Below are 22,496 nucleotides of genomic sequence, written 5' to 3' on the forward strand. Positions count from 1 at the left end.
TTTATTTATTTTATTACACGTAAGTACACTGTAGCTATCTTTAGACACTCAAGAAGAGGGTGTCAGATCTCCTTACGGATGGTTGTGAGCCACCATGTAGTTGCTGGGATTTGAACTCAGGATCTTCAGAAGAGCAGTCAGTGCTCTTAACCGCTGAGCCACCTCTCCAGCCCAAGCCTCTTTCATATTAGTCTGTTTTACACTCATTACCAGACTTCAGGATCAAGAATAATAACTCCCTCCCCCTTTATGAGCACTTATGGTAAAGAAAGGTTTAAGTTTATTAAAATCTTTTTTAAAAGAACCCCCAGCTACTGAATACATCATTCTGACTTATTTACACATTTTATGCTAGGATACAGACATGGAAAAGTAAAGTAACACACGAACATGCCCTCCCTCCACTGGAGCGCATGCTCCCGGCTGCGCTGTAAAGGCTGACTTAGGGTTTCCAGAGCTTTAGGAGCCCATCTTCACTGTAGGTGGCAATCAAGTTCTGGTGGGGGTGGTGTGCGATTCCAATCACATCCTTCTCATGAACCTAGAACGTGAAACATGAAAGCACAGTCAGGGTGCACAGGTCTTTCTTTTTCCTTTTCCCCCTTCCCTTCTCCCTCTTGCTCTACCCCATAGGTTTGTTTCCTCATTACAGATGGTTGTGAGCCACCGTATGGTTGCTGGGATTTGAACTCATGACCTCTGGAAAAGCAGTCAGTGCTCTTAAACCACTGAGCCATCTCACCAGCCCAGGTATATAGGTCTTAAGGAACACTCTCCAGAGGCCTCCAGAGTTGGGTGAGGAGGAAGAAGAAACACCAAGATGCCATATACTCTAGGCATTGCTTAAAAGAGGGCTCGCCAATTAACACTGCATTGTGATATAATCAAAAAGTTTAATCCCAGCACTTGGGAGGCAGAGGCAGGTGGATCTCTGAGTTCGAGGCCAGCCTGGTCTACCGAGTGAGTTCCAGGACAGCCAGGGCTACAGAGAAACCCTGTCTCAAAAAAAAAAAACAAAAAACAAAAAAGCTTTTTATCTTGTTAAACCACTGAAATCTGGGGACTGTTTATTATAGCAATCGGCCTTAATTACTCCTTATAAGCTGGGTGGTGGTATATGCCTTTAATCCCAGAAGGGAAGCAGAAACTGATGGATCTGAGTTCAAGGCCAACCAGGGCTACACAGAGAAACTATCTTGAATAACAAAAAATAAAAAGTAGGAAGGAAGGAAATTATTCCAGATACCTTCAACTTATTTGAAACAATACTCTAAAGCTGAAAGTCTCAAAAGCAATTAATTTGGAAGGATAATATGCAAGGAATTTACCTTCTAAAGGAACTGGTAAAAGCATTCTGTCTCCAGTCCCTCGGCTGCCCCAGAAGATCTAGCCCAGTTGGCTAGACAGTATAGCCCTTCTCTGCTTTCTGTACAGTCATCCTCTTCCCTAAGGCAGAACTGTTCTACAATACACCTGAATTCTAACGTATAACACAATTATTCAACTATTTATTGGTAAATGCCTCCAGTGCAGACGGTTATTGTACTGCAGAGCTGAGAGGACGACATTCCCCCGAGCGAGTACTCACCGTCAGAGTTCTCTCCAGCTTGCCAGTGACTGTGCTGAAGCAGTAGAGCACAAAGTCCTCCCCAACACAGTAGATCCACTCGCCTCGAGGGGAGAGGGCACAGCAGACGAAGTCACCACCCTCTCTTTTACCAGAACTGAAGCTTCTGACAATCTAGAAGACATCACATCCCGACAAAAGCAGAACAAGATTTAGAGCAGGTCAGCCACAGGCAGCATGCTACTGCTGCTGCTAGCCTAGCCTAGCACTTAAGGCCTTTCTGTTTTAAGACGGGCTCAGGTAGCCAGGCTGAGCTCAAGCTTCCTATGCAGCCAAGGCTGACTCTGAACTGACTCTGAATTCCTGATCCTTCTGCCTCCAACCTCCCAATAACAGCCATGCATCAGACACTGAGAAAACAAAGATTTCAAGCCTGACATTTTTACATTTTTTTTTTGCACGTTGGTTACTATCACAAGTTCCACTCAGAATGTGCTAAATCTTCCTGCCTGAATATTCAACAGATAAGCTACCTAAAAAACAGCTGACAAAAATTTTCAATTTTGCATCCAAGTCGTCACCAGCCCTGTCCTCTGGTTTACTGACCTTGTTTTCATGAGGCAAATTCATTAGCTCACATCAACCATTTTCTAAATCAATATACTTCTAGTTTTCACTGTTACCTAGACTTCCATTCACCAGTCCACTCTAAAGATGCAAGGCCCATACCCCACCCAACTAAGTCTTTGCTTTATGATATAAACATTAAACTCATCTTGGTAGTGCTCACCTACAGTCCCAGCCATTGGGGTGGGGGTAGGGAGGTAGAGGGAGGTGGGGGAGTGGAGAAAGGGGACCCAGAGTTCAAGGCCACCCTAGGCTACAGTGGGACACTGCTGCTTTCTCCCACTGATATCCCATGTTAGGCTGTATGGTAGTTAGATGTCCCAAAAGAGTAATCCACACCACACTGGACGGCCCCAAACGGGGGTGTTGCTATCTACAGGAGGCTCAACGACAAACCAGAGCCGGGCATGGTCCACCTAGAAACCCAACACTCAGAAGTCTGAAAGGGGTCACTGAGTTTGACTGTAGACCAGGCTACACAGCAAGACTGTCTCAAAAAATAAAGGGCAAATTAGATGAAGGATGAAAGGATATACTTCTCCATGCTTGCTACAAATCCACACAGCTGAGAACTGTGCTTGCTCACACCAGGCAGAAGCACTTCCCAAGCACTCACCTGCCCCTGCATATTCATGATGACCACAGTGTTTGACCGGTTACACACAACGAAATGCTCTGGGTTTTTAGGAAGCAGAATCACGCTGTTGACTGTAATATCTGTCCCTGCAGTACTGCCCAGGGATTTAAAGGTATTTGAACATTCTGTGGTCTTCATATTCCAGATCTACCACAAAAAAAAAATATATATATATATATAAAGCATAAACATTTAGATTATGAGCATCTCTAAAGCTTTAAGTCTTAAAAATTAACAAATAAGTTAATAAAGCTGCTTGATTTTAAGAGACTCAACCAACCAACACCACCATATGGATAGTAAACATGAACTTCTTCAGCATTTACCTAGCATGATAAAATGAAAGCGACAAGCTGAACAATAAAAGCCCTTTATGATCCAGGATCTTTCATATATAATCTTCCTTAGCTAACAGAACCACATAACTCTGAAATTAGCTGTTTCAACACTGCTGCCTTTAAATACCAGAAGCTGGCACAGAGGCACATACTCAGGGAGTTGAGAGGTCAAAGTCAGCCTACACTACTGTATCGCCAGATCTGTCCCAAATCAACAAAATACCAGGCGTGATGGCACAAAACAGTAATTTCAGCCATCAAGAGGATAAGCAGAAGGATCCCTATCTTAAGAAAGTATGTTCTAGGATGGCCTGGGAAAGAAGGGAGGAAAAATTACCCAGGAACTGAGGATGGTTCAGTACAGGGCTTGCTAGGTGAGCATGAGTGTTGGTCATAACCATCCTGGCTGGACCCCACCCCACAGTTACCTGGCTACAGCCAGGTTTTCCCCACCCCACAGTGGCAAGGCAACACCCAGGTAACCCAGCCCACTATAAAAGGGAATGCCAGGCCCCCCTAGCTCTCTTGTCTCTCTCTTCCCCCATTCTTCTCCCCTTTCCATGTGGCCAGAAAGGACCAAAGACTCTTCTGCCCCCAACCAGGCTTCCTCCTCAGGTACAGGGCCCTTGCCAATACGGCCCCATCTTCTGGGCAGGGCAGCCTCCCTACACAGGCACACAGGCACTCGCCATCCCTTTATAGGTACACAGGCGCCTGCCCATTTTCCCTACACATAAGGACTTAGGTTTGATTTCCAGAACCCACATAAAAGCTGAGTGCCAGTAATCCCAGACCTGGGAAGGAGACAGGACAGTCCCTGGGGCTTTCCAGCCAGACATTTCACCTGAACCTTTGATTCCAAGTTCAGTCCTCATGCTCACCTAATAAGCATTGTACTGAGCTGTGTCCTCAGTTCCTGGGTAATTTTTTCCTCCCTTCTTTCCCAGGCCATTCTAGAACATGGGTACAAGGATTAAACCCTTGGTTCTCTGGAAAAGCAGGAAGTGCTCCTAACCACAGCCTTTTCTCCAGCCTCTGACATAACCGAATCTTTACGGTAACAAAGACCAAATACCTCAGCTGAGATATGCCAGGCAAAGGGTATTTGACAATTCTGAGCTCACATATTTTTTATTTATGAATACAACTGGTTCGCTTGCATTTATGGGATGTGCACCATATGTATCCAGCACCAGAGACCAAAAGAACTGAACCTACTGGAACTAGAATCACAAATGTTTAAGGGCTACCATGTAAGTGAAGTGCTGGGAACTGACAGGAGGTTTCCTTCAAGAGCAACAGGCACTCTTATCCACTGAGCTGTCCCTCCCATCCTTTGATTTTTTTTTTTGCTTTTCAAAACAAGGTTTCTCTGTGTAGCCAACTGTCCTGGAACTAGCTCTGTAGACCAGTATAACCTTGAGCTCACAGAGATCCTCCTGCCTCTGCCTCCGAGTGCTGAGATTAAAGGCATGTGCCACCACCACCTGGCCCCTTATTTTTTGAAGACAAGGTCTCATACAGGCTAGAATAGCACTGAACCCGAGGCAGGACTGCCTCAGACTCACAACTGCTGGAAGGTTCTTATTTCTGTGTAGACATAGTCTCTTGTGCAATGTATGGAAGCTTCAACTGTCAACAAAAAGCCTATGGCCAATGAGCTGAGGCATGATTAGAAGACAGGACATCCAGCAGAGAGAAAGGATTCTGGGACACAGACATGGAAGATTCACCCTAGACACAGAAGACAGCTGCATGAAACCAAGGACCAGGTAACAGCCATGTAGCATGACTTAGAATAAATAGATGCTTAAATTATGAGCCAGTCAGGGAACAGAGCCAAGCTGTTGGTCTAGGCATTTATTCACATACAAGAAGTCTGAGAGCCATTATTCTGTGAGCCTAGGCATGCGTGCAAAGGCCCAAGGTTACTGATGACTTTCACTACACTTCTATGCTTCCCTGCCCCTACTCCTCTTCAAATATAAGGAAAGCCCTCAACTTGGGGAGAAACACAAGAAACAGGGACTTCTGAACTGGATTCTAAGTACAGGCTTACAGCTATGGGAAGACTGAACTACTGCGTGTATCTATGAAAGAAGCACCGCTAAGTTGAGGAGAACACCTTCTATCCATGGTAAAGCTCAGGGTTTGAGAGTTACAGGAATGCATACCATGCAGACAACTAAGGAACCCTGGGCACAGACTCAAATGCTGTGTCATCACCATCCTGACCAACAATACCTTCTTACAAAGCAACCCAGGGCAGACAGCCCAGAATGAGTGGAGGGTAACACATCACCTTCACAGTGCCATCAGAGGATGCACTGATAATGTAATGTCCATCCTGTGTAAACGTTGCCTCATTAACAAAGGAAGAATGGCCTCGAAATTCCTTCAGTGTTTTTCCAGATTTTAAACCATGAATTCTGTCAAATAAAAGTAAAAGAATAATATCCAGTATGTTAGCCAGGCAGTGGTGGCGCACGCCTGTAATCCCAGCACTTGGGAGGCAGAGGCAGGCGGATTTCTGAGTTTGAGTTGGAGGCCAGCCTGGTCTACAGAGTGAGTTCCAGGACAGCCAGGGCTATACAGAGAAACCCTGACTCGAAAAACCCAAATCCAACCCCCCCCCCAAAAAATTCCAGTATGTTATTTCTGGAAGCAAAGTATTGAATACACTTTAGATGAATTATAAAAGCATTACAATATTAAAGAACTATACATAGTATCATTTTCATTATGTCAAACAATAAACAAACAAACAAAAACAAAGAACCTGCACAGGAAGAGACTGTGAGAAATGTCAGTAACTTAGGTTTCTGTGCAGACTAGTAAAAGATCAGTAATTAGTGAGCCAGGCAGTGGTGGCCCACACCTGTAATTCCAGCACTCTGGGAGGCAGAGGCGGGCGGATTTCTGAGTTCCAGGCCAGCCTGGTCTACAGAGTGAGTTGCCAGGACAGCCAGGGCTACATAGAGAAACTGTCTCGAAAACACCAAATCCAAAAAACAAAAAAAAAAAAAACAAAACAAAAAAGGAATTAGTGGTCTCAGCTGTGTCCCAGCAATCTGTAAAAATGTCCTCTAAAGTGATTATAACACAGATGACAGTTTCACTAGGAAGTCCAAGCTGGCTTAGGATTCATGGTCTATTTGTCTCTGCCTTTCAAGTGCTAAAGAGTCCAAGCCGCCACCTCTACACACCAACTCCACACCTAGCTTCGCAGACCACACACTGAGAAACTAGAAACACTGTTAGTTCACCCTTTCAAATCTCTTCTGGATACAAACTCAAACAGAGCAGTGCTGTGCACCTCAACTGGACACAATGAGCCTCACATACCCCATATCCTGGAAACAGCCCCTCAGGGGCATTGATCTATTTATCAGATCTTCAGAAAGACAGTTCAAGGATTCCTCTTACCTTATTGTCTGGTCAAAAGAAGCACTGAGGATCTGACTGCTGTCCTTGGAAAAGCTTAGGCAGGTGACACCTTTACTATGTGCCCTTTCAAATCTTCTCAAACACTGTCCACTCTGAATCTTCCAAACCTTTATTAAGAAAATAAAACATGTGAATAAAGCATTAGCAGATACAGTTCACAAAACGGTGCTAATGTACCAAGTCAGTCTCAAGATGCATGTCAACATTCAATCTTGCATGTCTAATGAATGCAATCATACAAAATCTTCTGAAACTTACAATTCTTTCCTTATAAATTATTAAAGATTCAAGGCTAGGAATTTAAAAAACAACAACAGTGGTGGACTGGAGAGATGACTCAGTATTTAAGAGCACTTGCTGCTTTTGTAATGGACCCAGGTTCAATTCCCAACCCCACATGGTGGCTCAGAACTGCCTACAAGTTCAGTTCCAGGGGACTGATGCCCTTTTGTGACATCCTTGGGTAACAGGCACACACAGTGCACATATACACATGCAGGCAAAGCACTCACACATATAAAATAAATTCTAAAAACAAACTAAGACAAATAAACCTTTAAAACAAAAAACAACCCAGGGTAAGAGTGTTCATCCAACATTCACAAGGTCCCAAGTTCAATCCAAAACACTACTTAAAAAAAAAAAAAAAGGCCAGGCAGTGATGCTGCACGCCTGTAATCCCAGGACTTGGGAGGCAGAGGCAGGCAGATTTCTGAGTTCGAGGCCAGCCTGGTCTACAGCGTGAGTTCCAGGACGGACTACACAGAGAAACCCTGTCTCGAAAAAACAAAAACAAAAACCAAAACCAAAAAGGCAGAAGTTAAGTTCATTAAGCAGTGACCATTTTCCATATTTACCTAGCCCCAGGCCCATAATCAGAAACCAAAAATAAACCACAGCTAGGTTATATAGGTAATATATATATTACATGTATATATATCAACATGTAATACATTAAAGACACAACCAAAACAGACATGTACAGATTTGAACTAAAGTGCCAGATCTGTAATTTACCAACTGTATGTCTTTAACATGTTAACAGATCATTCCAGACAGAATTATTAGTAAAACTGAACAAGAAAAAGAAATTAGCATCAAGTTGATGCTCAATACATAGAGCTATTTAGATAATGAATGTCATAAAAACCACACCATTTAAAAACTTGAAAACAGCTAGGAGGTGGTGGTGTACACATTTAATCCCAGCACTTGGGAAGCAGAGGCAGGCAGATCTCTTGAGTACAAGGCCATCAAGTTGTACAGAGTGAGTTCCAGGACAGCCAAGGCTACAGAGACACCTGTTCTCAATAAACCAAAATAAGTAAGCAAACAAAACAAAGCTTGAAAATGCTGAATCAAGCACTCTTGGCACTGACCCATACCTTGATCTTTCCATCTTGGGCCCCAGTTGCTAACATTTCAGTATCTCTGCTGAAACACATGCAGAGGACAGCATCATCCATCATCATGAAGTTGTCCTGGGCTTGGTACTTAAGATCCTAAAGCAAGTGATGATTAACAGTTGTTAAAGTAACGCAAAACCCAAACCAATGTCCCAGTGGCCCCACCCAGAACACTTGAAATTGACTAAAAGCAGGATGCTAAATTGTGTCTACCCAAATTCCAAAGCAATTAGCTGTGCCATGTACAGCTTCCTTATGAACTGATACAAGAAAGGATAAATAACTTTACACAATTCGGATGGCACTGTAGAAAGTACCAACACAAAGTGGGTATGGTGGTGCATGCCAGAGCCTCTGGTGACTCACTGAACCTCTAGACTGGCTCTCTAGTTTCACACTTTGTCTTTAGTAAAGAAGCGTGTGTCTCAAACAGTCATGTGCATTCCTAAAGTCACCTGTTGTGTAACCTGCGCCTGATGTCATCTGTCATCTATCACCTGCAACCAAAGTCTGCTGCACTCTTTTTTTGTTCTCATTTTGTATGCCTGAGGCATGGAAGTTCTGGGATTAGAGGTATGTTGTTACTACACATGGAAAGTGAAGTTATGATTTTTCTTCTAATTATGAAATAAGATTGTTTCATGGTTTAAACAAAAGGGCCAGAAAGATGACTTTGCTGGTAAAGACATTTGCCACACAAGCCTGACACTGACTTTGATCTCTGGAACTCATGTAAAGGTGGAAAGAGAGAATCGACTCCACAATGTATTTAATATTTTTCAAGCCAAACATACTAAAAGTATAAATCACCCATAAAATCCGTACCCTAGCTGGCAAGATGGGCTCAGTAGGTAAAGAGGTTTAGTTTCTAGTGCTGTGATAAACACCTTGGCCAAAAGCAACCTGGAGAGGAAAGGACTTATCTCATCATGTATCAAGGTAACTGCCTTCACTGAGGGAAGTGAGGGCAGGAACTCAAGCAGAGCAGGAGCCTGGGGGCAGGAGCTGAGGCACAGCCTGCACCCCCAATCTACTAATTAACTTCCTCCCCACAGCTTATTCAGCCTGCTTTTTATAGCACCCAGGACTACCAGTGGAGGTAAGGGGGCAGGTGTGGGGTATAAAGAGGGTTTAGAGGTTGGGGAGGAGGATGGCACTACCCACAATGGCTAGATCCTCCCACACCAGTTACTAATTAAGAAATGCCACACATACTTGCCCACAACCCTATTACATGGATTTTTCTCAATTAAGATTCCTTCCTCTCAGATAATGCTATCTTCTGTTACGTTGACATAAAATCTAGCCAGCACAGAGATTTATTACTGAAAGTTTAATTCCTGAGACCCACACAGTATCAGCAGAGAACCAGTCCCCACAAGCTGCCCATCCACCTCAATACAGGTGCCACAGACACAAGTACCCATAAACAAAGGATCGATGCAACTTAAAAGATCACTACTTATGGATTGAAATTTAGTACTCAGTAATAAAAGTGACACTTAAGTTAATGAATAAAAATCAGTAAGTAGTAATCTGAAGGGGAAAAAATAAGTTGGATCTACACCAACTTTATCCTCCTATACAAATCCCAGATGAATCAAAAACTAAAACAAGGTTGGGCAGTAGAGGCGCATTCCTTTAATCCCAGCTCTCAAGGAGGTAGAGGCAGGCAGATCTCTGAGTTCAAGGCCAGCCTGGTCTACAAATCAAGTTCCAGTATAGCCAAGGCTACACAGAAAAACCCTGTCTCAAAAAAACAACAGACAGACAAACTAAATATAGGATTAAGTGTACCTCAGAAGAGTACTTGCCTAGCACGTGTAAGGTCTTGAGTTCAATTCTCAACAGAACAAACGAAACCACCCTTCTTATGACCCACTGTGATGTATACACCCCTATAATCCCAGCAGTCAGGGAGACAGAAGCAGAATCAGCCTACACTGCACAGAGAGACTTTACATTAAAACAAACAAAACAACACAAAAGGAAAAAAAACGACCAAGTTTGGTTACCAGCACCCAAGCAAGGAGACCAATGCCCCCTTCTGGCTTCCTTAGGCACCAAGTTGGTAAGTACATACATACATACATACATACATAAATAGCAAACCATGAGAAAAAAAATTTGATTTAAAAAAAAAAAAATCAAGCCATTAATACAAAACTGCAAGCCACTTCAGAAGATAAAAATCAAAATTGAAAATTTTTAGAAGTAACTGTTTTTTCCCTCAAATGGACTATGTCTGTTCGTATGTGTAAATAGGTACATGGGCATGCATGTACATGGGGTCCTGAGGCTGACATGGATTCTTTTATCATTTTCCACCTTATTTAATGAAGTGTGGATCAACTGAACTCAGAGCTAACCAATATGAGGGGTGTGGCTAGCCGTTTGACTCCAGGGATGTTTGTCTCCTCCTTTCAAAGACTAGAATTATAGGTGGACTGCCAAACCAATCACCCAATAGTTACATGGGTTCTGGGGCCCTGAACTCAAGTTTTCATACTTACACAGCAAACCTGAGTCATTTCTCCAGACCTTGTGATGTGTATTTTTGATTTCCTTAAAATAGAAAAGAGTCCCTACAAACCCATTCGGAGAAAAAAAAGAAAGAAATGGACAAACGGGCTATGGAGTTGTCTTACAAGCATGAAGACCTAAATTCAATCCCCAAAATTTATGTGGGAAAAAAAAAAGGCACGGTCTACATTTGTAATTCCTGAGCCAGGAAAGCAGATAGGTCTGATCCATCCGCCCAGCCTATTGGTGGAGTCACATCAGTGAGAGATCCTATGTCAAAACACAAGGTGGGCAACGCCTGAGCAACAATACCTGAGGGTGTCCTCTGACCTTTACATGAGCACACACATGTACACATGTACACATGCACCTGCACACACTAACTCATATATGTATACATGCATGGGGTGTATAGACTCAGGCTTCACGGAACAGAAAATGCTGGTTATTTACATAAAAATTTCAATCATAAAAAATACCATTAGTAGCCGGGCGGTGGTGGCACACACCTGTAATCCCAGCACTTGGGAGGCAGAGGCAGGTGGATTTCTGAGTTCGAGGCCAGCCTGGTCTACAGAGTGAGTTCCAGGACAGCCAGGGCAACACAGAGAAACCCTGTCTTGAAAAAAGCAAATCCAAAAAAAAAAAAAAAAAAATATTAGTTACAATTAGGTAAGACTGGCAACCTTAAGGGACTCATGATTCATTTCATACAATTCAATGTAATCCAGCGACTATTACCTAAGTCGCTTTTTACATACTAAAAAGAGGAAAGCAAGAAGCAAAATACACTACATGGCGTGTATGCCACCATCTGTGTAGCAGCACTAGGAAGACACATGAGTATCGGCTAGCACACACAGAACCTTGCTGGAAAGCCAGGAAATGGGTAGCCATGGCACAACCAAAGAAGAGCTCCGACTACCTCAACAACAGGGGCAGGAGTCTCACACATTAAAGACCTCAGGACACTCTCTCAACTCTAGATAGACATGTTACTCATTCAAAATAAAAGGTTACAAAAAGTTCTGAATTTTTATAAAAATCAGTGAAAAGAATATTTTCCCTTAATAAAAATTCAGGGGGGCTAGTGAGATGGCTCAGTAGTTAAGAGCACTGAGTGCTCTTCTGAAGGTCCTGAGTTCAAATCCCGGCAACCACATGGTGGCTCACAACCATCCGTAACAAGATCTGACGCCCTCTTCTGGTGTGTCTGAAGACAGCTACAGTGTACTTACATATAATAAATGAATAAATCTTTATTAAAAAAAAAAAGAAAAAGAAAAGTTTGAGGCCAGTCTGGTATACAGAGTGAGTTCCAGGACAGCCAGGGCTACACAGAGAGACCCTGTCTCAAAAAAAACAAATCCAAAAATAAATAAATAAATAAAATAAAATAAAATAAAATAAAATAAAATAAAATAAAATAAAAATTCAGAGCCAGGTGGTGGTGGCACACGCCTGTAATCCCAGCACTTGGGAGGCAGCCTGTAATCCCAGCACTTGGGAGGCAGAGGCAGGTGGATTTCTGAGTTTGAAGCCAGTCTGGTATACAGAGTGAGTTCCAGGACAGCCAGGACCACACAGAGAAACCCTGTCTCAAAAAAAACAAAAATAAAAACTAAAAAAAAAAAAAAAAAAAAAAAATTAAGAAAAAAAAATAAGACACAGAGAATTAAGGAAAAATTAGCAGTTCTTCCTAAAAAAGTTAATGCATTTAAAATACTTACCTTCCTGATTTTGCCCGTGGTGAAGTTCCATACCTCAATGAACCCATCAACAGAGCCAGTGACCAGATACTGACCGTCCGGGGAGAACCGCGCACACTCCACGTGGGATTTCTGTCCAAACTGTTCCAGGGGAAATAATGAAGACACAAATTTTTATGTAATCATCTTAAAACAATCCCCAATTAACCTTTTGCAAAACCCTAGCCTTGCTTATAATTACAGATGCCCACATTATAGAGTACCAGAGGGCACTTCTACACCTGACCCTGGTGGATGCTTTATCTGACCAGTTTTACATCTAAATGTTGTTTTAATGCAATTATTCCCAAAGAGACCACTTTGTTTTGTTCTTTCAAGGATGATTTCACTATGCAGCCTAAGCTAGTCAAGAACTCACTGTCCTCAAACTTGACATCATTCTTTCTTTCTTCAGCCCCCAATAAGTGCTGGGATACAAGCATTTATCACCTATACCTACCTGAAAAAAAAATACTCTTATTTTCATGAGGTATAGAACAAATACTTCAGTTGGTTCAAACAATAACTTCCTGCCAGAACAACTATTAAAATGGTTTTGCAGCCACAAATTAACATGGCTTAATACGTTTCTGCTGTGGCTCTGGATGGAAGGGATAGAGGATTCATTTGCAAAATATGAAATATGAGTATTGAAAATAAGATTTCCATCTCTATTTCACAACCTTTACTGAATCATAGGATACTGTGTAGCTTAGCAAAACTGGGCCAGGGGCTGGAGAAATGGCTTAGCAGTTAAGAGCACTGGCTGCTCTCACATAGGACCTGGAGTCAAATTCTACCACCCCAAGACACCTCACAACCATCTTTAACTACAATCCCAAGGGATCCAGGACCCTCTGCTGGCCTCTATGGGCAGCAGGCATGCATGTGGAGCACAGATATATACATGTAGACAAAACACCCATACATGTGAAATTAAAAAAATAAACAAATCTTTAGGGAAAATAAAGGCCTAGGACTAATTATTAGACAAGCTATTGCTTGGTAAATGCCTTCAACACTGGCACTGACAATGTTCCAATGTCAGGGAAACCACAGGACAGTAGACAGATGGTAGGAAAAGACTAACATGGTTTCCCCTTTTTTTTGTTTGTAGTGCTGGGCGCAGCCCCGGTCCACACATCCTCAGCAGGTGCTCTCCTGCTGGCCTACCCGGGCCCTCTGTCCGATTGAGACTAGGTCTCAGTGCGTTGCCCACACTGGACTTGAACTGAGTCTAGGTCCGAGGCAGGCCTTGAACTCGAGTCTTCCTGCCTCAGCCTGCAAAATTACTGGCAATGCACCATCATGTCTAGTTATATTTTCACTGCAAACCTTGCATGCCAGAAAGTTACACTGGAAAAAAAATCTAGCTCAGTGGCATCAACAGAATGACACCAAAGTATGTAAAGTCACTACTCAAAAATGCCAGAGTACACAGTTAAGAGTATACAGTGCAAAGCCGGGCGTGGTAGCTCACTCCTGTAATCCCAGCACTTGGGAGGCAGAGGCAGGCGGATTTCTGAGTTCGAGGCCAGCCTGGTCTACAGAGTGAGTTCCAGGACAGCCAGGACTACACAGAAAAACCCTGACTCAAAAAAAAAAAAAAAAAAAAAACAAAAAAAAAAAAAAAAGAGTATACAGTGCAGAAAAAAACAAATCCAAAATGCTAAGGTCAGAGTGTTAAAGGATACCTGACATCTGTGTGTGCGCGCATTTATGTACAGTGCAGTGTATGCATGTGTGCACATGTTCATGCAGGTGTACTCATCCATGCACACACATGCAGAGGCTAAAGTCAGAATCAGGTATCTTGTGCCTCTCTCTACCTTATTTTCAGGACACAGTCTCTCACTAAACCTGGAGCTCCCCACGTTCTGCTAGAATGGCTGGCTAGCAAGCCTATACTATCTGTCAGACTCTACCCCACCACTGGACTACCACATGCAGGCTGTCACACTCAATTTTATGTGGGTGCTGGGAATCCAAACTCAGGTCCTCATCTTTGCATAACAAGCATTTTTTTTAATCCACTGAGCCATCTCCCTATCCCCATAATATGCAACACTTTTGAATCCATGACTTCAATAAACACACAAAATTACAGAGAAGCTAGAATGTAAAAGAGATGCTAATGTTAGCAAGCATACCTCTAATTCTGGGAACTGAACTACTCGACTGTGCCTTCTCCCAAAAAAGTATCCAAATAAAATCAAGGTGTGGTCAGTGGTACGTTGAGGTTCTAGGTCTAATCCCTGGCATTAATTCACATAGTAACTAAGTAAGCCATTAGATAAAATAAATTTCCTTAACATCACAAGTCAGTTTCACAGCCCTGACTGACCCTTTGCCTGAGATGCAACAGACTAAGCATGAATGTTTAGCAGGTCATATAGGTAGACAGTTCATATAGTCCAAGATTTAACCAAACAGTGAACCATTTCTCTAAATATAGGACTATGGGCTGAATGTCAAATATGTATCTACTTGTGTGTACAATTCACATGCAACACTGCCAAGCTAGTGCAGTACCCCCAAAATGGGCACCAAGAGAACCCAGGGAGGACATCAGAGCTCTCCGCCCTGGAACCCCAGCTCCTGAGGCAGGCCTGGCTCTATACATGATAGTAGCCAACAACTGATCACCAACTGTTACATGTCTAAGGGATTGACTGGACCCTACCTTAATATGCCTGCTCAGCTGTGTTGGAAACTTCTCTTCTTCCACATCTTTGACAGCTGCCTTGCCTCGAAACAAATCTATGGTCATCCCAGGAGGAAGCAATCCCTGGTGCTGCTGCCACTTCAATGCCTGTGAAAAAGGAAGAATCAATGTGCTCAGAAGCTCTGAAGAGCCAGTAATCACTGCTCAGCAAACACATGCCTGAAAGAAGGAGGTGTGTGGAAATGAGTAAGCTTTCAGTCACACCACCCTTAACCATCCACACACAATCATGGTTCAGGGTAGGCAAGTGCACGGACTTCTCATGGGAGACCCTGACAGGAAAAATCTACTATCTCACACCATTATTTCATTATTAATTATTATTGTTGCTGTTATTTCCTTCTATTATACACAAAAATGTAGAAAGCAGGGTTCCAATACTCAAAGCCAGCCACTAATAACATTTTTACATAATTCCTTCTACTCATTATATTAGTCATCCTCTGACATGATACTTTTTTAATTGCTCTATTAATAACTACACTATATACTAAATTTGTATTTTCTTCACCTCATATTCTGACATACCTTAATATGCCAGTCCATATGTATTAGGAATTGCAAAACTATCATTTTAATGGCTGTAAAATATACTGTTTGCTGGAAGTTTCTGTTTATCTAATCAACATATGTATTAGTGAATATTTGCACTGCTTCCAATTTGTCAACTTATCTAATGAATACTACCCTGAACACATCTAGACAAGGGTGCTTTGCACTCCTGATGGTTCATTTTTGCCTACCTGACACAAAAACCAATCATCTGCAAAGACTGACCTATGGGCAGAAGTGAGGATGTTTCCTTGATTAACAATTGATGTAAGGGCCCAGCCCACTGTGGGCAGTACCATCCCTGGGCAGATGGTCCCAGGTAATAAGCAGCATATTAACTAGTTTCTGCTATAGGTCCTGCCTCCACATTCCTGCTTTGAGCTCTTATCCTGGCTTTCCTAGAGTATATAATGAAACAACTCCTTTTCTCCCTAAGTCACCTCTATCTCCCAAGTGCTGGTATTTGTGCACACATGTACATGCATATACACAGACACATGCACACACACATGTACTCACAGCAATTCCATAAATACGTATTTTTTTTCACGTCAGGAAATAAACTTATGCCTCACTATTGGTTTTGGTGGGAACAAATCTACAATCTCATGCACAGGAAGCAAGTGGTTTGTCCTCCTAACCAAGCCACAGGCGCAGCTTGACAAGGAAGACGGGAAGAGTAAGGACTGCATGGAACATGAGCATCATTCCAAGCCCCGCCCCACCCGACCCCACCCTCGCACAGTCCCAACATAACTCTAAAGATGCCAGCACTCATAGTCCCGGATGCCTAGTCTGCTGTTCCAGCAGAAGAGGAAGGGTGCATGGCACAGCTACTGAGCAGTCAGCTTCATAGGTAGGTTCCACTCCCAGCCTGTGCCATTTCCTTAGCTCAGAAATATGCCTTCTACACAGGAACCAGTACCAGAACTCAGGGTAACTTCACCTATTTAATTACCTGTCCCAGCAATGCCATAAGACGAGAAGGTGGCACCACGCTGACCTCCCCAGCTAACGCCTGGGCAATTGCTGCTCTCCTTTTCTCTTTGCTACTTCCATCTGGATATGCCTAGGAAAAAAAAGGAGGTGACATCATGTCCAAGGAGAAGCCAAGCACAATGAAGCACAGCAGATCCCTCAGCAGCTGGTAGCATGTACTACTCTTCCAGAGAAGAAGGCTGATTCCCAGGACCCACACTAGTCAACTCACAACTGCCCTTAGATATATTTGATGCCTCTAGCCTCCTTAGACAGGTACACATATGTATGTACGTACACATAAGAACACACACACACACACTTAGAAAAAAATTTAAAAGCAAAGGAAACGACATTCAAAGAGGAAAACAACAAAAACAAAATATCCAGTTAAACAGGTGAGGAATTAAACCAAATTTGTATTTTAAATTGTATTTTAAAATAACTTTCTAATTCTGCACACTTGCATTTCAGAAGTATTTGAGAGCGCTGGGATCAGTCATCTCCACAGTTATTCCTGAAGAGCCCAGGTGATAAGGAGAGAGGTGTGGTTCTAATTTCAGAAATACTTGCAGGGCCAAAGAATCACATTCTTCAAAAATCCAAACCTTCTTTTTTTTTCTTTTCTTTTCTTTTTTTTGGGACAGGGTTTCTCTGTGTAGCCCTGGCTGTCCTGGAACTCACTCTGTAGACCAGGCTGGCCTTGAACTCAGAAATCCACCTGCCTCTGCCTCCCAGAGTGCTGGGATTAAAGGTGTACGGCACCACCGCTCGGCCAAATCCGAACTTTCTATAATCCAGTTCCTATTACATTCTCCTTTCTTTTATCTTGATAGCTCTCCAGTGGAAGGTCTTGTGAAAAAGAAACTATGTCTTTATGTGTGTGTATTAAGTGGTACTTCTCTGGGTGGATGAGATAGATGGATCTTTGGAAAAAAGGTGTTTATCACCAAGCGTGATGATGAGTTTGAATCTCATAGTAAATGAGAAGAAACAACTCCTGTAAGTTGTCCTCTGACCCCCACACATGTATGCCTGCCCAAATACACATATACAAACAAAGTTTAAACATTCTTTCTGCAAGGCCATATTTCTTAGTTTTCACAATTAAAAAGGCTATCTTTTAACTACCATAGACATACCTCACGAGGATCAAAGTAAGATCTGGCTAAGAGGTTTTCCAGATGAATATAGCGCTCTGGTTGGGTTTGCTTTAACATAATCATGGGATCTGTCTGTCTCAGAAGTGACCTGGCAGCACCCAGTTCACGAAGCTCTATCAATTCCAAAACAACCTGGACAATGGAAAGAAAACCAATTTTTCAGCACATTCTCTTTAGCAACCCCCACCCCCACCATGATCATCCTTCAAATTCTAATTTTCTTTTTATTATCATTTTTTTCTTGGTTTTGATTGTTTTGAAATAGGGGCTGACTACAAATGCAGCTCTGGAGCACCCGGAACTCACTATGTAGACCAGGCCACCCTGTAAGTGCTAAGGTTAAAAGTCTGAATGATCACACCTCAGTGTTATTTTATAAAAAATAAGTCAATGTCTGTGCTAGGGTCATATTTTAGAACTTATAAAACCCTTAAAATTCTACTGGTGACAAAATTATGTTATTCAATAGCCTTTTGAGTAACATGTCAATTTATGATACCCTAGAACAGAGCCTGCTTACTAGAAAAGCCATGCTATCAGGTTAAGGTTTTGAGTCAACCTCACCTCTGGTGAAAAGAGCCAGTGGGGAAGTGGGGGGGGGGGGGGTGGTGGTGAAGACTAAGGCTGGAAACTGTATTGACCAGTGGGGTTATGTAACAAAATCTCCACAGAAGCCTCTGGCTGGGGATCTGCAGGTGGGTGTCACAGCCCTTTCCACAGAGACAAAGTTCTACATGCAGGGCTCTCTTAGATTGGCTCTGTCTTTTCCTTTGGCTAGTACTGATCTGTGGTGTCCTTGATTTAAAAACAAACAAACTAATCACATAAATACAGAGGTTTTCTGAGTTCTATGGATTATTTTAGTAGATTATCAAATCTGATCGTGTCATGTGAGCCACCAAATATAACAAGCCAAAAGCCTAAATGACCTAAAGTGGGCAGTCATGATGCATCCCTTTAACCCCAGCACTGAGGGAGGCAGGAGCAGATGGATTTCTGAGTTCACAGCCAGTTGGATCTATATAGCAAGTTCCGGGACAGCCAGGGCTACACAGAGAAATCCTGTCTCAAAAACAAAAACTGAAAAACACAAAGAAAAAGGAAGAAAAAAAGTTAAATGAATTAAATAAATATGCCCTGTCCCTGCATACCCCAACATAGTAGGGGTATATAGTATCTGAAATAAGAGAAATCTATGTCAGACTTAGTGGTATGTGTTAATTCTAGTGTCAGTGCCTAAACTGAATCACATTATATGATTTAAAATTTTCCTCTCTTTTGTTTTTTGTTTTGTTTCTTCCTTTAAGACGGGGTCTTACTATATACTCCTGGTCAGCCTAGAACTCATTATGTACACCACTTGGTCTCAAACCACCATGCTCAGCTTTAGACTATTTCATTTAATGACCACCTAAAAAATAATTTCAGTTTCCCTGGGTCTGATCCTCAAAATCATACCAAGAAATAATTTGAGAAAAATCTTGAATCTTCCAAAAGGGAAGGAAAAAATCCACTGTTGAGTCTTGTAAAATGAACATTTTACAAGGAGTTATATCCCCTAAGTGCTTGAAGAGAAGCTCGCTGATACTTCCTAATTAAAGGACCAACCAAAAACCTCAAGAACATCACCTCATCTTACCTGTTCATAGAGATCAATAAGGGTTTTGTCTGGCAATTTCAGAGACTGTATAGCCTGTAAAACAGTATCCCAGTGGCCACTGTTAATATCAGCCACAAAACTTTCAATGCTGTCCACAGTATTCAGAGAGACAGTAGTCTCCTCCTGTAAGGTAGCCAGCGCCCGATGTAAACTGTTCTCCTTCAAGTACTGCATGATTAGACGGATCACACTGGAAGAAATAAAGAAAGTCATACAGTCTGGAGACTGAAAGCATGTTGGTAGCCATTATTATTCTGATCACTAGATCTATTGGACATTTGTGTGAAATACTTTTTGTTTTGTTTTGTTTTTTGTATTTGGTTTTTTCCAGACAGGTCTGTAGAACCAGGCTGGCCTCGAACTCACGGAAATCCGCCTGCCTCTGCCTCCCAGAGTGCTGGGATTACAGGCGTGCGCAACCACTGCCAGGCTTGTAGCTGTCTTAAGACCCTCCAGAAGAGGGCATCAAATCCCATTATAGATGGTTGTGAGCCACCACACCTCTGGAAAAACAGTCAGTGCTTTTAACCGCTGAGCCCTCTCTCCAGCCCTGTGTGAGATACTTTAAACCTATAATAGTCACTGATTTTTTTTTTTTTCTTTTTAAAATCAACTGGCTAGGCAGTAGTGGCACACCGCCTTAATCCTTAATCTCAGCGTTCAGGAAGTAGGGGCAGGTGGATTTCTGAGGCTAGCCTGGTCTACAGAGCGAGTTCCAAGACAGTAAGGACTACACAGAGAAACCCTGCCTCAAAACAACAAAATTAAATAACAAATTAAATCATCTAAATTGCTGTAGAAAATCTGATCCATTAAAAAGTGACAACAAGCTGGAGAGATGGCTCAGCAGTTAAGAGCACTGATTGCTCTTCCAGAGGTCCTGAGTTCAATTCTCAGCAACCACAGGGTGGTTCACAACCATCTGTAATGAGGTCTGACAGCCTTTTCTGGAGTGTCTGAAGACAGCTACAGCGTACTCACATACATAAAATAAATTTTTGAAAAAAAAAAAGACAACAAGCAGGGAGGAGCTGGTACATGCCTTGAGTCCCAGCATTCTGGAGGCAGAGACACAGAGGCAGGTGGATCTCTGAGTTCGAGGCCAGCCTGGTCAACAGAGTGAGTTCCAGGACAGCCAGGGCTACACAGAGAAGCCCTGTCTCAAAACAACAACAAAATAATAATAACAACAATAATAATATGACCATGCACAGGTCAAGGTCATATTCCTCAAGGTTCAACGATTGGTCATTAAGGTTATTATTAGGTCCCAAAGTAAAAAATCCTTTGCAGTGCCTGCCCTGACTTAAGTTATACCTTCCAACTGTTTGTCACTGTTTTATTTTTCTATACACTGACCATCTGTTACTGTGTCATATTTTACTTACTGTTTTTTGTCTACTCTCTGCCTCCCGCAATCAAAACATACATTCATTTAAAGATGATTTATAAAGCAGGGTGTTTGGCACATGTCTTTAATCCCAGAACTCTGGAGGCAGAGGCTGGTGAATCTCTGAGTGTGAGGCCCGCCTAGTCTACAGAGTGAGTTCCAAGACAGGGCTACACAGAGAAACCTTTGTCTCGAAAACTAAACAAAACCCAGGGGGAAAAAAAAGTGACCTACATATAACTGAGTTAGAAACACGTATCTCGCTATGAAGAGGCCCAGGCTGGACTCCAGGCCTTCCTACTCGCCTGTTAAGTGCTGCGATTACAGCTGTGCATACTTCACGACCAGCTTCAGTCTTAAAAACACGTAGCAGGTTTCAGACTCAGCCGACTTAATAAACCCTGCTTTTTGCAGATCTTCAGAACAAACCTATCTCTCCCTTGCACTCAGAACACAGCTCTTTGCTAATTTAATTTTACTTTTCAGAAAGCAAGAGGCGGCGGGAGGAGTCCTGGGGAGTCCAAGCAAGACTCTTCAGTCAGTCACTCCCCGCCCACCTAGCTCCTCGCCGCACGCGCCTTCGCGAGCTATCATTCTTCTGACCCAATATTCAAATCCTCTGTGTCCACACAGAGGTTCTCTATCTACAAGCTGCAAACTGAAACACGAGCCCACACTGGATCTGATCAGATCGGCGAAGCAACCGAGCCTTTAGGATAACTAGTGCTTGGACCAGAAAGAAGGGCTGCCTCACAGGCAGGCTGGGGCGCTGGCGACACCCCGGCAGCGCCGAGGGAGGGGTGTCTGGCAGAGGAAAACACAGCAGTCAGGTCTGCTCCGTGTGCCCTGCACAGCCCCACGCCGGAGCCCAGGGGCTCCCGGCTGCCCGCCCCATGGCAGCTTTCCCGCGGGCCCAACTAAGAGGGAGCCAACCCGGAAAGGGCTTCGAGGCCGCAGCCTCCGGCGCGCAGCCCCCTCCGACGTCCTCCCGAGTACCCTCCACCCCACCCCACCCCACGCCACGCCACGCCGCGAACACGCCACGGCAGGACTCACTCGGAAGACTCGATTTCGATCGACATAGCGGTAACACTCCGGGCCTAGGCCCCACTCAGTACAGAGCCGGTCGCACAGCACCGCGCGACACCTCCGGCGGCCGCGCTGCGTCACTTCCGCCACGCTGGGATCTAAAGAAGGGCGAAGAAAGGACACGCCCAGGTGGGCGGTGCCTGAGGTGCGGGGTTCCGTGTGTTAGTCTGAAGTCTTTGTGGAGCTAGAGAGCCCGCTTCGAAAGTATAGGGATCTGCAGTTGAGCCTGGCCTCCTGAGGTGGAGGCGAAAGTGTGGCACGATTGCGAATGTCCTTCGGTTTCATGGACCCACACGCGGAGTCTTCCTATAGCCTTGGCTGTCCCACCTTCCTCTGCCTCCCTAGCGCTAGGATTAAAGAAAGGTGTGCATTATCACGCTCAGCTCCAGCTAAGAATTAAGTTGAAAAAGTTGCGGTTACGGAAAAAGAAATGTAACCAAATGCAAAGTTATAACAGATTTGAGACTCCTTTCACTATAGACTTTAAATCATACCTTACTGGCATGACGTGACAGAGCTGAGGACAAAGCTAAGTGATGGAGTGCTTTACTAGCAAGTCAGAGGTCTTGGTTAAATCCCCACTTTAAAACAAATAGACAAATATTGATGAATTGTATAAATAAAGTCTAGGAAGAAGGTGGGATGG

At 43.3% G+C, this 22,496-nt stretch overlaps 1 protein-coding gene across 1 annotated transcript; it reads right to left on the bottom strand.

The window, feature by feature from the left end:
* Positions 1-263: 263 nt before the first annotated feature.
* On the bottom strand, positions 264-21,931 carry Smu1 (SMU1 DNA replication regulator and spliceosomal factor). The gene is made up of 12 exons (XM_052176246.1): positions 21,818-21,931; positions 19,351-19,561; positions 17,691-17,843; positions 16,529-16,639; positions 14,977-15,105; positions 12,276-12,395; positions 8,002-8,118; positions 6,596-6,723; positions 5,472-5,598; positions 2,811-2,978; positions 1,589-1,741; positions 264-541 (listed from the first exon to the last, which is right to left on the bottom strand). Exons 1-12 carry the CDS (start codon positions 21,841-21,843, stop codon positions 443-445), a joined length of 1,542 nt encoding a protein of 513 aa, XP_052032206.1. The 5' UTR covers positions 21,844-21,931; the 3' UTR covers positions 264-442.
* Positions 21,932-22,496: the final 565 nt, after the last annotated feature.

This window comes from Apodemus sylvaticus, chromosome 3, assembly GCF_947179515.1.
Source record: "Apodemus sylvaticus chromosome 3, mApoSyl1.1, whole genome shotgun sequence".
Classification (NCBI taxonomy): Eukaryota; Metazoa; Chordata; class Mammalia; order Rodentia; family Muridae; genus Apodemus; species Apodemus sylvaticus.